The following is a 15,719-nucleotide window of genomic DNA, read 5'->3' as shown; positions in this document are numbered from 1 at the left end:
GTGAGTGGTCCAATTGAGCACCTCTGTGATTTGTACAACCAGAAATCCTCACTACATCTTCATTTATAAGGAGTGGGGCATGTTCAGTCCTTTTTGTTCTCCTGTAGTCGATGATAATTTCCTTTGTTTTCCTGATGTTGAGTGTTGTGTCCATCACACCATGTGTGCAATCTTTGTTCCTCTTATCTTTATGCTGTTTCACTGTTGTTTGTTATTAGTCCAATGACCGTGTGTGCAAACTTGATAATATGGTTTGTGGGGTTAGTAGCAACACATTCATGTGTGAAAAGAGTGTAAAGAAGTGGGCAAAGAACACAACCCTGCGGTGCTCCCGTATTCAGGGATAGAGTGGATGAGGTTTATTTTCCCAGCCTTACTCTCTGTGTTCGGTCTGTCAAAAATCCAAAATCCAATTGCATATGTGCATTTAGCCCCAGATGGTGTAGTTTCGTGATTCGTTTGTTTGGAACTGTTAAATAGTTCTATAAAGGAAATAAATCTCTTTATAGATTCAAAGAGAATCTTGGCACTGGCATTAGTCTACTTTAGATGCTCCAGAACAGTGTGTGGAGCCATGGAAAACGCATTACCGCTCGATCTGTTTGCCTTGTAAGCAAACTGCAGCTGGTCCATATTTCCAGGAGTGTAGTTCCTAATGAGTGAGAGGATCAGTCTCTCCAGGCATTTAGCTGCTATGGGAGTGTGTGCCACTGGCCTGTAGTCGTTGTGGCAAGTGATCACAGACTTTTTGAGAACTGGGATGATGGTTGATGTTTTAAACAGGCTGGTACCATGGCAGAGGACAGGGAGAGGTCCAGTCAGCTCAGTCAGCTCAGATCTCAGTCAGCTGATCGGCACAGTCCCTCAGAAGACGTCCAAGCACACCGTCTGGTCCAGCTGCTTTGTGTGGGTTGATGGTGCGCAAGGTGCATCTCACCTCGTTACCAGTGCTGTGCTTCCCTCAAGTGACAGGGCTGGCATCACTGTTCTTTTGTTGTCTCTGTCAAACCTGACAAAGAAACTGTTCAGCTCACATAGACTTCACCTCCTGCCTGGACAGTTTTGGTTTCCTTCAGCATATAACTTGTCCCACACACTCCAAAGGCCACACTCTAGATCTGATCTGTTGCTCTGGTGTCACTCCCATCAACATTACAGTTGATGAACTCCCCATAACGGATCATTTTCTCATCACATTTACAGCTGAACTTACCCTCTCAATCACCAAGACATCACGTCATATCACTTTTCACAATATAGAAAACATTAACCCAGCCACTCTACAACTATTGACTCGTCTGCCATCCTCAACATCCACAATCTCTTCACCCCTGATGATTTGGTTTCTCATTACAATATTGGACTTCTAAACATTCTCAACTCCCTCGCTCCGTTAAAAACTCGACCTGTTTCATTCACTGTCTCCGCCCCCTGGTTCACCGCTGAAAGTCGGCTCACATCCTACCTCTCTGGAGCACTCAGTTCATTCAGCTTAAGTCATTCAAATCCACTTCCTCTCCCGTCACTACAGGTGTGCCCCAGGGCTCTGTCCTGGGGCCCCTTCTCTTTATTATCTACCTTCTTCCCCTTGGTAATATTCTCCGTAAATTCAATGTTAATTTCCACTGCTACGCGGATGACATCCAGCTCTACCTCACCACAAAGCCCACAACCACTCTCCCACTCAGTACCCTCACCGATTGCATTGCTGAAATAAAATCCTGGCTTACCCTCAACTTCCTTAAACTTAACAGTGATAAAACCGAGTTTCTCCTCATTGGTACCAAATCCACATTAGCCAAAACTAACAGTTTCTCCATCACAATTGATAACTCCTCCGTCTCGCCTTCCCCTCAGGTTAAGAGTCTGGGTGTCATCCTTGATAGCACACTATCATTTCAATCACACATCAATAACATCACCCGTTCAGCCTACTTCCACTTACGTAACATTAATCGTCTCCGCCCCTCCCTTACCCCCCACTCTGCTGCCATTCTTGTCCACAGCCTTGTCACCGCCCATCTAGACTATTGCAATAGCCTACACTTCTTTTGGGCTTCCCTCACAAATCCCTCCGTAAACTTCAACTAGTCCAAAATTCAGCTGCCCGAATCATTACCCGAACCCCCTCCATCCATCACATCACTCCAGTCCTCCAGCAGCTTCACTGGCTCCCTATCCAGTTCCGTATCCAGTTCAAGGTCCTCTTGCTGACATTCAAAGCCATCCACAACCTCTCTCCCCCTTATCTATCTGATCTCCTACATGTTTCCACTCCATCTCGTTCTCTCAGGTCCTCCTCCACATTACACCTGTCTGTCCCACCTGCCCGTCTCGCCACAATGGGGAGCAGAGCATTCAGCCGCTCTGCTCCCCGCCTTTGGAATTCCCTTCCACTTCATCTCAAAAACATGGACTCTTTCCCTCATTTCAAAACTGGACTCAAAACCTTTCTGTTTAAACAAGCCTATTCACTGTAGTATCCATTCATCTGTAATTCTACTTGATTTTAATCTACTTTTTGTATAACTTTATTATTTGTTTATTGTATTAACTTTTATGTATGCCTGTACGGTGAACTTGAGTGTCAGAAAGGCACCTTTTTAAATAAAATGTATTATTATTATTATTAGTAGTAGTAGTAGAACAACAGTAAGATTATGACTTAATTTACATTTTAGGGTGAAATATCCAGGGAGTAGGGAGCATGTGTAGGGATCCTGACTCAGTCAACTTTAGAAGAAGAAAAAAATTCATTGGGGCAACTCTTCGTGGACAATAGTAGGCTATTTAGGCTACTTTTTGAATAACCGATATGAATAATTCAAACAACAGCATAAGTACTTTAGTATTATGTCAGTATTTGTAATTATATGGATTTGTAATAGTTTTTTTATGATGGATTTTCATAAGTAAAAATGTAAAACAATATAGGTTATAGCTACATGAAAGGCATTTAAAAATTGATCGAAAAAAATATTCAACGGTTTCATTTATTTATTTATGCATGCATGCAGGCATACATGCGGAACCATTGCATCCAGTCATTTGTATTTCTTCGGCGCACGTAGTGTAACACTAAACACTGCTCGTATGTTTCAGTAAAGAATTACGTTTATTTATTTAGCTCTCCGTTTTAAACTTCACTGTCAGATTAGTTGCACATATTCAATGATGCCAGCTGGTGACTGATGGACAAGCCATTTTGGTGAACTATATCTAATGAAACCATTAACTGGTTTGCGTCAGTGTTGTGCTTTTAGTTAGCTAGCAGGCTAACATAACTTGTTATACTGCCAGTATCTCCCATTTTCGTTTATGTCAGTTCTCTTTTCAGGTTATCAGAGATGCAGTTCATCAAGTGCATCGGATGTCTTACACTCATTCAGTTAAATTGTCATGCGGTACAACACTTGAGCTGTCCAAACTTGTATTGTAAATGTTACATTGCACGTTTTCAGCTCCAGATGCAACCTTAATTCGATTGAGATTATATATACTTCAGAATACGCGTCAGGATGTACAAGCAGTGGTCTCCAGATTTAAATGCAGATGCGAAGCTGATGTGGAAACAGTCTGAATCCAGCCTGCAGCCAAATGGTGAAAAGACAAGTCCCATAAGCGTTATACTAGTTAGCTCTGGCAGCAGAGGAAATAAACTGCTCTTCCGATACCCGTTCCAGAAGGTGTCTGAAAACACCTCATCAGCAGCATGTAAGTGTTCCTGCTTTCTCTTCTGTGTGTCATCCTGGCGTGGTTTGTACTGGGGACTGTAACATTTATGTCTGCATATGATAAGTTTTAACACTGCCACACCTGCTGTGATTGATACATTTCGACACATTTCTACTGTCAATCACATTACTTTACACATGCAATATGCACAAAGAATCAAACTTTTCAAGGTGTGCATTTTTATTTCATTAAAGCAAAACAGCGGAGTCCATATGTGTTGAATACATCAGGTGACTCCACGGAGGACCAGGATGGTGACTCAAGGTACTATGCAAAGCATTACTTTTCGACTTAAGTTGCTTTATAAGTGTGCATGTTGTCGATGTAAAATGTGCTTTCTGCTAATACACTACATATGACCCAAATTATTCTGTTGTTGTCAGCATTTTTCTGCATGGGATAAACCCTAGTGGCATGTTAAGAAATCACCAGTGTCACCAGAGTTCATGATGTCCACTGTTGGATGTTTCTATGTTGGATGATTTTAGACCACAATATATGTATGGCCTGATCCAGAAACGTCATTAAACTTGACTATAAATTTACATGTTATATGTGATAGTTTTAGGTATATGATTATACAATGTTTTAAGCAGCATAAACATAATGTAATAATGCATAATATTTGTACACATATTATTTAAATAATAATACATAACTTAATCAATGTGTTTAACAACATTATTGCGTGATATACATTGCCGTTTAAAAGTATGGGCTCGGCAGGTTTTTAAATGTTTTTCAAAGAATTCTCTTCTGCTCGCCAAGGCTGCATTTAGTTTTTTGTTTGATCCCATACTGTTGAAATCAGTTGTGAATTTTTTTGTTGATTTTTTGATTAATAGAAAGGTCAAAAGAACAGCATTTATTTGAAATACAATCTTTTGTAACATTATAAATGTATTTACTGTCACTTTTGATCAATTTAATGCATCCTTGCGGAATAAGAATATTAATTTCTTTCCAAAAAAAAAATTCTTACGGACCGTAATTTTTGTAATTTTCACAATATTACTGTTTTTGTTTTTTAAATAAAATAAATGCAGCCTTGGTGAGCAGAAAATACTTATTTTAAAAACATTAAAAATCTTACCGATCCCAAACTTTTGAACGGCAGTGTAGTAGGCTACATTTGTAGTATTATTATTATTATTATTAGGCTACTACTAATATTATTATTATTATTATAGGCTAAATTATAACCCTTTTATAAGCCATTATAATGAACAACAAATGCCTTATAACATCAGGTGTCCTTTGTGATAATATATTATCACAAAGGACATCTAAATGATAAAGTTAATTTATTATGTTAAATGAAAGGAAAAACAAATAATTAACAAATAATCACACTTTCAAAAGGCTATAATAGAATTCAGAAACCCTCGTTATTAGCGACACCGGTGGCCGTTAAGTGAACTGCAGCCAGCAACTTATTGCTCAGGCTCACGTTCGTGAACACGTAACGTACAAGAGACTGAACGTGACTCAAGGCTCTGATATACAGAGAAGTTGGAAATACCTTTTCAGCGATATCCTGACGCCATTCACGCTGCTGAGAGCGACGGTTAGATGAATATGTAAATATGTGCTGTACAAAAATGACAGCGGTGAGAAAGCAGCAGTTAAGAAAGCATCTAATCGTCGTGATTTGGAGATGTTTTCGCGACACCTGAAATTCACCGGCATCATGTCAACAGATGAAGAAAATAAAATTATAGTGTTATGATAGTTTGATAATTAAGTATATTTGAGACCATAGACTTTATAGATCTGGCTGAGACTATAGTTTGAATTAATCCCTTTTCTTTGTATGACACATTACAGTACAGAATGGCTCTTTTGGCATTATCCTGACACATTTGTTTCATGTGTCATAGAACGGAAGAGATTCTCTCGGGATCGTCACATCCTTTTGATTTTCCCAGAAACGTCCCGAGTCCATCACATAAAAATCAGTCAATAGGCTTTCAGAGACAACCTAGGAAGTCGGGGAAGGTTTCGTTAAAGGGCTGTTCATACATTGGCAATAAATAAAAGCGATTAATGCATGACAATTCGTACATATAGCCCCTTAAACATTGTAACCAGAATTAAATATGTAAAAAGAAACCAAACTTAGTGTCCTGGATGATCAATCTTCAATCTTAAAATTTGGTTTGTTTTTGTCACCCTTATGTCATGCATCCTGCCAACTTGTCTGCTGCATTTTTTTCTTTCTTTTTTTCCTTTTTTTTTTTCTTCTTTATGGCCCTATTCCCATTTCAGAGAACAAACTCCATTAACTGATGAACAGTTGGTAGCAGGGTAAGATTAAACCACCATTCTCTAAGTCTAAACCACCTCTCCTTTTTCCAGAGCACCACATCTTTGTTCATGTTTTCTTCCTGATAATTTTGTCTGACATGTATGTTCTATTTTGTTCACACTTATATGCATTTAAATGGCAAATGCAGTCTGTAAAATTTTGAGTAATTGTTGTGATAGCTTCTGTAATTTATGTCATAGATTATCAGCTTAAATCGGGTCATGGATTTGAATAAGTTGCAATGGTACGATTATGATTTTGCTCTTACATTCATTAAAATTAATTGAAATACAGCATAGCGGGAATCACCTGAGATACGTTTGCAATCAAGAAATGCTATTCAATCGAATGTGGGACAGGTGATTGGCCTGCATTAATGCAATGCTCATGAACTCAACACATTTCAAGACCTGTTTTCCTTTCTTTCTTTCTTTTCCCCTCACATAATTAAATGTTTGAATCAGACCACTGACTTTTGTGCCATGGGTCTTCTTGGGGTCTGTCTCACTCTAAAGGACGTTGTCTGAGTGGGTGAAATATATACAGTGAGCAATATAAACCAGCAGATTCATCACTCTGCCAGAGAGAGACAGTCACTCACTTATAAGTGCATTTTGAAGGTTTAGATCAGGGAAAAAAGTCCAGAGGCTTCACCAAATCATTTGCCCAAACACCCATCCCTTGTGAATCCCCTAGAAATATGTTTAGAGAGTGAATAATTCTCAGCTAGCTGCTAGTGTTAGCACTTGAAATCCTATCAGACCCTCTGCCGTAATTGCACCCACTGATTTTAGTTGTACTCCTCCTGTGATATCTTTTCTTTATTCCTCTTTTTATGCATTTACCTTCAAAGGTTTTCTGATATTATTCTCGCCACCATCTTGGCTACCAAGTCTGATATGTGCGGCAAGAAGTTTGAACTAAAAATAGACAATGTGCGCTTCGTCGGACATCCAACTTTACTGCAGCTTCCGCACAGTATTCAGGTGAGACGTACCAAATATCTTGTGAAATTTTATTGCAATTTAATATAACTCATTTCTGTTTTAATATATTTTAAAATGGTATTTATTCCTCCTGTGATGTTAAATCAGAATTTTCAGCATCATTACTCCAGTCTTCAGTGTCACATGATCCTTCAGAAATCATTCTAAGGATCTGTTTACTGCTCAAGAAACATTTCTGATTGTCAATGTTAAAAACTGTTAATAGTAATTAACTTAATAGTTGGTGAAAACCAAAATCCGATCAATAGACGTCCTTGATGAATAAAAGGATTCATTTCTTAAAAGTCTTTCTGACCCCTGAACGATAGTCTGTGCTGCGTTAGGTTAGGGAAGGATTTTGTGAACTGTGAAATTTGGCCATTTATTCCTCCCATAAATGGCTCAAATGTTTGAGCCGTCAGGAAGCTGCTGCATGTATGAAGAGCTGCTGATAATATTGCAAGGGCACTGACAACTACCATGATCACAGGCAAACAGCTCCACCTTCTGTTATTAGAGAGAAAATATGTTACTTAGGAGATCACTATGCATTTGTTCAATGAGAATTTAACTTGCTTTACTGCAAAGATTCATAAAAAATATAAACTCAAGCTGCAGATAAATTGATTATCACTTTTTCTGTAAGTTATCAACAAAACTCTTTAATACTAACCTGCACAATGAAAGTATAATCTACATGCACACATCACATTTATTTCTCAAATATAGAAATATAGTTGTCATGACTTATAAATAAGTCAAGATTGTACTTTTTAGAACTTGAACTGCAATACGCTTAATGCAACATTCAATTAAATTAATTTACTGTAATATACGTAACTTTAAAAGAAAACAAACATTATTTATCATTGCTCTAAAAATATCATCACGTGTCTACCTTTTGAAAGACATGTTTAATAATAAAATTAGCTTAATCTAATTCTACTTATTAATGATATTCTTTTCCCCAGGTCTCCAAAACCGACCCCTCCCCCAAAAGAGAACTGCCCACCATGATCCTGTTCAGTGTGGTTTTTGCTTTAAGGGTAAGAAAACATCATATTTAAATAAACTCTTAATAAAAACTGATATAATCTTACATATATATATATATATATATATATATATATATATATATATATATATATATATATATATATATATTGTGAGAAGTGTTTTCTTATCATTGCCACACTGCCCATCTATTCAGATCCTGACAAACACATTAATTATTATTTGAATCAATTATTATTAATTATTATCACTCAGTGACTCGTTTAACCATGCATTACTATGTCTCTTGAAGGCTATTGTCTTTCAAACACATGATGTGAATACAAATTCCCATAATTTCATATTTACATACAATGCAGGGATTCCCCAATTTTGTCATCAGCTTAACATCTTTCACCTAGTATATTCACTTGAAGTAACCCCTGCGATTTTCAGTTAATAAGTGCAATAATACAATTAAGTTCATGATTCTCTGATGTTGGATAATGGTGTAATGACATGCAGGTAAACAAACTAAAATATTTTTTTAGTAAGTGTTTTATTTTTATTTGGTTTTGTTTTTATTTTAGAATTATTTATTTTAATTTGATATTTTTACGATTGAATTACTTAATATCTTAAAACCACTGTTTGATATGTTGGCCCCCAAAGATATTAAGGTACACTTAAAATATGTGACTATCATGGCATTAGTGTTTTGTTCTAAATTAAGATTCAAAATGTCAGTGTCAGTCTCAGTGTATGCTTTATAAAGGACAGGACATATATGTGAACTAAGAGGGGAAAAAAAAACATCATTTGGATTGATCATTGTTTAATATGCATTGCAACAACAACAAAAAAGTATATATTTTTAATACAGAATACTTTTTGGAGCCCCTGCATAGTGAATCAGCTGTTTGTGAGGATATGTGAGGTCAAGAGTTTCTCAGAAAGGGTGTGGATTTTGATAAGCCTCCAGTGTGCTGTCTATCAGACAGCCTAACAGGGAGGCGGGACTCTGTTCTCCTCACAATCAGACCACACATGATCAGACCCACCCTGGTGCCACCATGACTTAACATGGCAGAGCGCCGAGTCAAAGCTCCAGCCGCAGAAAACACACACTCACGCTCCTATCAGTTCTCCAGCAATGCCCACTCCCTTTACTCGGGACCCTCCCTCTGTCACACTGCCCACCATTAGTCTGCAAATTTCCCATTTAATGCACTTCTGAAACAAGAAAATATTCTGCAAAATATTAGGTTGTTAAAGGGTTGTATTTTTGGTTGGGTTATTCTTTATGCCCCCTTAAAAATATCAAAATGCAGAAATGAAAAACATGTTAATCACACAAAAGGTATATTCAAGTCATTGTGTGCAATTTTTGCATGAATCAAATGAACAAAGACTGTTTTTATATATGCATCATGTACTGTATTTTTGTGGACTAAATAGTAATTTGTGGAATAATGTGTAAATTTAGATTTAAGTGGAACAGATTATAATTAGATTATATACACTTCAGATTTTAACTTTAAGAAGTTTAATAAAGGTTTCTTGTCATCTATAATCGTGTAACTACAGTACACTGCACATGCACATTGCAAATATTAGGGGAGAAAAAATATATTTATTTTGCTCCTTGTGAGAGGCATTGTAAACAGTAAATTAAAGATATTTGTCAAAGAAAAGTCTAGGAAAGGGATTTTTTTTAAATGTAATATAAAATACATGCTGATGTTTATATATATATATATGTACTATTTATATTAATATTTGTTTCATAGAGTTTTGAGAATTTTTATTTAAATTTAAAGTTAATGACTCAAAAATGTCATGTAGTGTAACCAAGCAAAAAGTACTAACATATTTTTTTCACACCTTGAATACATGTTGGAATACATGATTTTTATGGGTATTAAGGAAGCAGTGAAACAGTTTTATTTACATATACGATTATGCCAAATTTGTCTTTTTAAAAAAAATCTTCTTTTTAATGAGGCACTTTTTTTTTTATTCATTATGATTTCAGCATAGTTTGACATTTTTTACTTTGTCCCCAAAAAATCATCACCAGTGTGGGGGGAAGTTACTTTTTAAAGTAATTAATTACAATATTGTGTTACTTTTTAAAGTAACTCGTGTGAATTACTTTTTATGGAAATTAATATGTTACATTACTTAAGCATTACTTTTCTCTGCTTGTTTGGGTTTTTTTAATAACCAAAACAAAGAACAAAAGTTCTATTTTTGGCAAATTGGACACCAAAATTGGACACCCTTTAACACCAAAAGAGCAAATGCAAAAGGAAATGCAAATTTACTCCTGTAAAGTAGACGGCGCAGCTCAAACAAACCTTTCAGCTGTGCTGCCATTCTGGATCACAGAAGAATAGGACGCAGGAGAAGAAAGTTTAGCACTTTTACTTTAGCAGTAAAAAAAAAGAGAGAAATAAACACGTATGTGATGTTTTTGTGTTGAATTGGATCATCAGAGTTCAGCAGCAAAGACATTGGCCAATACAGTGAGATTAAATACATAAAGTATATTTGTGTTATTTACCAAATTTAATTATTGCAGGTTTGCGTAATATTCTTTTAATATTTTTAATATTCTTTTAATAAAAGTTTGCATTTTACTCTTTGTTCATTATGAGGAGTATTGAATCTGTTTTTGTGCATAAATGAGTAAATGCTCACATTTAGTCTAGTACTACAGTAAGCATCATGTTCACACACAGCGCACACAACGCCTCTGCACTTACTCCTGATTGGAGTAACTGAACATGGGGACAGGAGAGCTGTCAGTCAATACATGGGAAAACAAAGTAACTTGTGTTACTTGTTTGAAATAGTATAGTAATAGTATAATAGTAATAACTTTTAAGTTTAAATTTAAGAGCAATGTGTTACTTTACTAGTTACTTGGAAAAAAAATAATGATTACGTAACTTGCATTATTTGCAGTACGTTACCCCTCAACACTGCTCCTCATAGAAAAGGTTTATTACTATTGAAGTCATTGTACGTATGAATTGAATGTAATTTGGGACGAATTCATAGATAAGCACAAACAATGAGTGCCATGTCATTGCCCCACTCATTAAATAAATAATAACTGTTTATCTCTCTCTCATCTGCGTTTCCACCTTCTACAGGCCAATGCAGATGCCTCAGTCATCAACTGTATGCATAACCTGTCTCGTCGCATTGCCATAGCCCTGCAGCACGAGGAGCGCAGATGCCAGTACCTCACCAGAGAGGCCAAGCTCATGCTTGCAGTGCAGGACGAGGTCACCACCATGACTGAGAGTGAGACGTCCCGTCCCCTTGAGATGTGCAGTGTTTGTCCTGCTAATATATTCACTGAAGCTGTTATATGATTTTCACCATGACATTTACCTTTTAATATAGCAGACGGCACCCCACAGTCGCCGTTTCGCCAGATCCTTCCCAAGTGTAAATTAGCTAGAGACCTAAAGGAGGCCTATGACAGGTGAGTAGTGTTACGTCAACCGTCATTTACCCATTCCTGTCATCGGGTTGATAACATTCTTATCAGCAAATGTCCCTTTGATTTTTGGGGTACTAGGTTATGGTTAGGAGTAGAGAAAATGGATGTTTAGGGCAATAATTGTTCAAAAGGAACATGTCCTGCTGGGCTAAATCATGCAGCATGTTGTGTTTCAGCACTGTTATTGATGCTTTAACTTAAATTCTTATGCATGAAATACATCATTTTCATATATGAATAAATGTTGCATACAGTTGCATCCACCTTATTTGTAATGTAAGAGTGGATGCATCCATTTGTAACTGAAATGTGTGAGGCTTCCAGTTTCAGTCCGCTTTGCTGCTTGATATTGCAAAATGGTATTTATTGTCATATTATTTTAATCACAAACACGCTGGTTTGTAAACACACCATTTACTGCTCTTTGTTTGTTGTTGCTTTAGTTATTTCCCTATAGCGTCTAATGAATCAGAAGTCTCGCATATTTCACAGAATATCGCTTCTGCTTTGCAAAATTAGGTGGACCGACAAACATACTTGACTTGTGTCTCTATTCTTAACTGAAAGAAACACTCTTGTAATTTCTGTAATGTAACCTTATAGACTGTGTATTGTTTTCAGTCTCTGCACAACCGGAGTTGTTCGGCTTCACATCAATAACTGGCTTGAGGTCAGTTTCTGCCTTCCACACAAAATCCACCGTGTAGGAGGGAAACACATCCCACCAGAGGCTCTTGAGCGCAGCCTAAAGGCCATTCGGTGAGTTACAGCATAATCCAACACATTTTGCAACATTTTAAAGTCACAAATGCCCCCGTCATCATCATGTTGCATTTAATTCAGCAAGTTGCTGATATTTTCTTGAAAATAAAACGGCTAATTTGCTTTTTCTAAAACTCTTTTTCTTTCTTGTTTCATATTCACTATTCTTTCTTGGGATATAGTATTCCTCAGTGTGCTTTGTTATAAAGTGCTATTTTTGGCAAATATAGTAATTCATAAATCTATTCTTTGTGCACAGTATGTATACTATTTACTTCAGCAATAGTGTGGTAATATGATAATCTGACAATAGCCTTAGTCTCCCCTGCCTTTTTTTTTTTTTTTTTTTGCTTGCATGATCAAGTGCACTTGCTATTTGGCCAGAGTTTAGTTTGAACTGCAAGTATTGTTGTGGTGGTGTGCCCCCTGCAGGCCGTATCACGCACTGCTGCTGCTGGACAGTGAGAAGGCCTTGCTGGCTCAGCTCCCTCTGGACTGCTCTCCTGCTCTAGTGCGCCTCATCAAGACCTGCTCAGCCGTCAAGAACCTGCAGCAGCTGGCTCAAGATGCTGACCTGGCTCTCCTGCAGGTCAATGACTATATGACACTTTTATCAGCCATGTCCTTTTTTCATGTTTTCATCTTCTCTTTGGTTTGACAAAGACAAGCTCTAGTTTTAGTCCTGGCAAAAATAAAATGAAGAGTTACTTTCCACGTCATAGCATTTGTTTTTGTTATAGTTAGTCTTATACTGCCACCTAGTGGACAGAAAATAACTCTTTTGTAATAACATTATGTTCTGGATAGACTATATATAAAACAGTGGTTTTTAACCTTTTTGACTGTAATATTTATTGTCCACATCATTATTTAAAAGCCTGAGACTCATAGTTCATGGTTTACTGGTTAAGGATAAAATAAAATGTAATTATTATTATTACAAATTCTACTAAATAAAATATTTTAGAGCTTTGCATAACTAGAAAAATGTATATCCATTATAAAAATTGTTTTACGATTTATTAATTTACATGACCTGTAATCCAGGTCCAGAAATCACACTTTTACCTACAGGATACATCTCCACAGGTGTTCTAGTAATATGGGAATCCTGTTTCTTCGCGGAAAAGTAAAATAGTTTGAAAGGTTGAATTAAAGTAAGAAATCTCTTGATTTGTAGTTGTTTTGGCTTATTTAAAATCATTTAACCCTCCTAATGCATTCGGGTCCGTTTTGACCCGCAAGAGGTACATAATAAAAAAAAAAAAAAAATTATTAATAGTTTTTAGTACGAAAATTAACGAAAAATTGTGTTAAGACTGTCAAAATACACATCATTTATTTTTTAAATACAAAATGTAGGAGTAAATGTAGGTTATAAATGTAGGATATAACCATAACAACCATAAATTGTTACACCTTTTGCGTTCGGGTCCGTTTTGATCCGAAAGTGAACTGTGGCTTTGCATATGAAATTATGGTTATATATATATATATATATATATATATATATATATATATATATATATATAAATATAAATATAAATGATTTTAAATATATACAGTGAGGAAAATAAGTATTTGAACACCCTGCTATTTTGCAAGTTCTCCCACTTGGAAATCATGGAGGGGTCTGAAATTGTCATCGTAGGTGCATGTCCACTGTGAGAGACATAATCTAAATAAAAAAAATCCAGAAATCACAATATATGATTTTTTTAACTATTTATTTGTATGATACAGCTGCAAATAAGTATTTGAACACCTGTCTATCAGCTAGAATTCTGACCCTCAAAGACCTGTTAGTCTGCCTTTAAAATGTCCACCTCCACTCCATTTATTATCCTAAATTAGATGCACCTGTTTGAGGTCGTTAGCTGCATAAAGACACCTGTCCACCTCATACAATCAGTAAGAATCCAACTAATAACATGGCCAAGACCAAAGAGCTGTCCAAAGACACTAGAGACAAAATTGTACACCTCCACAAGGCTGGAAAGGCCTACGGGGAAATTGCCAAGCAGCTTGGTGAAAAAAGGTCCACTGTTGGAGCAATCATTAGAAAATGGACTAAAACATGACTGTCAATCTTCCTCGGACTGGGGCTCCATGCAAGATCTCACCTCGTGGGGTCTCAATGATCCTAAGAAAGGTGAGAAATCAGCCCAGAACTACACGGGAGGAGCTGGTCAATGACCTGAAAAGAGCTGGGTCCACCGTTTCCAAGGTTACTGTTGGTAATACACTAAGACGCCATGGTTTGATATCATGCATGACACGGAAGGTTCCCCTGCTTAAACCAGCACATGTCAAGGCCCATCTTAAGTTTGCCAATGACCATTTGGATGATCCAGAGGAGTCATGGGAGAAAGTTATGTGGTCAGATGAGACCAAAATAGAACTTTTTGGTCATAATTCCACTAAACGTGTTTGGAGGAAGAAGAATGATGAGTACCATCCCAAGAACACCATCCCTACTGTGAAGCATGGGGGTGGTAGCATCATGCTTTGGGGGTGTTTTTCTGCACATAGGACAGGGCGACTGCACTGTATTAAGGAGAGGATGACCGGGGCCATGTATTGCGAGATTTTGGGGAACAACCTCCTTCCCTCAGTTAGAGCATTGAAGATGGGTCGAGGCTGGGTCTTCCAACATGACAATGACCCGAAGCACACAGCCAGGATAACCAAGGAGTGGCTCTGTAAGAAGCATATCAAGGTTCTGGCGTGGCCTAGCCAGTCTCCAGACATAAACCCAATAGAGAATCTTTAGAGGGGAGCTCAAACTCTATGTTTCTCAGGGACAGCCCAGAAACCTGACTGATCTAGAGAAGATCTGTGTGGAGGAGTGGGCCAAAATCCCTCCTGCAGTGTGTGCAAACCTGGTGAAAAACTACAGGAAACGTTTGACCTCAAACAAAGGCTACTGTACCAAATATTAACATTGATTTTCTCAGGTGTTCAAATACTTATTTGCAGCTGTATCATACAAATAAATAGTAAAAAAAATCATACATTGTGATTTCTGGATTTTTTTTTTTTTAGATTATGTCTCTCACAGTGGACATGCACCTACGATGACAATTTCAGACCCCTCCATGATTTCCAAGTGGGAGAACTTGCAAAATAGCAGGGTGTTCAAATACTTATTTTCCTCACTGTATATATATATATATATATATATATAAAAAAAAATTATATATATATATATATATATATATATATATATATATATATATATATATATATATATATATATATATATATATATATATATATATATTGTCAAGTCAAGTCAACTTTATTTATATAGCGCTTTTCACAATACAGATTGTATCAAAGCAGCTTCACAGTATTAAATAAAATAGTACATCAGTGTTTGTTTCTGGTGTAAAACATCCACGTTTGGTAATGCAGA

At 36.7% G+C, this 15,719-nt stretch overlaps 1 protein-coding gene across 5 annotated transcripts in view; it reads left to right on the top strand.

Annotated features, from left to right (window-relative positions):
* The first annotated feature begins 3,027 nt into the window (after positions 1-3,027).
* The window catches only part of nprl3 (NPR3-like, GATOR1 complex subunit), a 34,212-nt gene continuing 21,520 nt past the window's right edge, over positions 3,028-15,719 (top strand). The window contains exons 1-9 of one of the 5 annotated variants that reach the window (XM_081365994.1): positions 3,028-3,714; positions 3,930-3,999; positions 6,004-6,042; positions 6,897-7,029; positions 8,001-8,075; positions 11,184-11,337; positions 11,440-11,521; positions 12,161-12,298; positions 12,734-12,890. In XM_081365994.1, the coding sequence (XP_081222120.1) occupies positions 3,519-3,714; positions 3,930-3,999; positions 6,004-6,042; positions 6,897-7,029; positions 8,001-8,075; positions 11,184-11,337; positions 11,440-11,521; positions 12,161-12,298; positions 12,734-12,890 (1,044 nt within the window). In that variant the 5' untranslated portion in view covers positions 3,028-3,518. The remainder of the gene's footprint in view (positions 3,715-3,929; positions 4,000-6,003; positions 6,043-6,896; positions 7,030-8,000; positions 8,076-11,183; positions 11,338-11,439; positions 11,522-12,160; positions 12,299-12,733; positions 12,891-15,719) is intronic. The other 4 variants (XM_081365997.1, XM_081365995.1, XM_081365996.1 and 1 more) reach the window with 4 other exon arrangements.

The sequence above is a fragment of the Scardinius erythrophthalmus genome (genome assembly GCF_964197995.2).
Source record: "Scardinius erythrophthalmus genome assembly, chromosome: 1".
In the NCBI taxonomy this organism is placed as follows: Eukaryota; Metazoa; Chordata; class Actinopteri; order Cypriniformes; family Leuciscidae; genus Scardinius; species Scardinius erythrophthalmus.
Note: the sequence above shows the minus strand (reverse complement) of the source record. Positions and strands in the feature narration are given on the sequence as shown.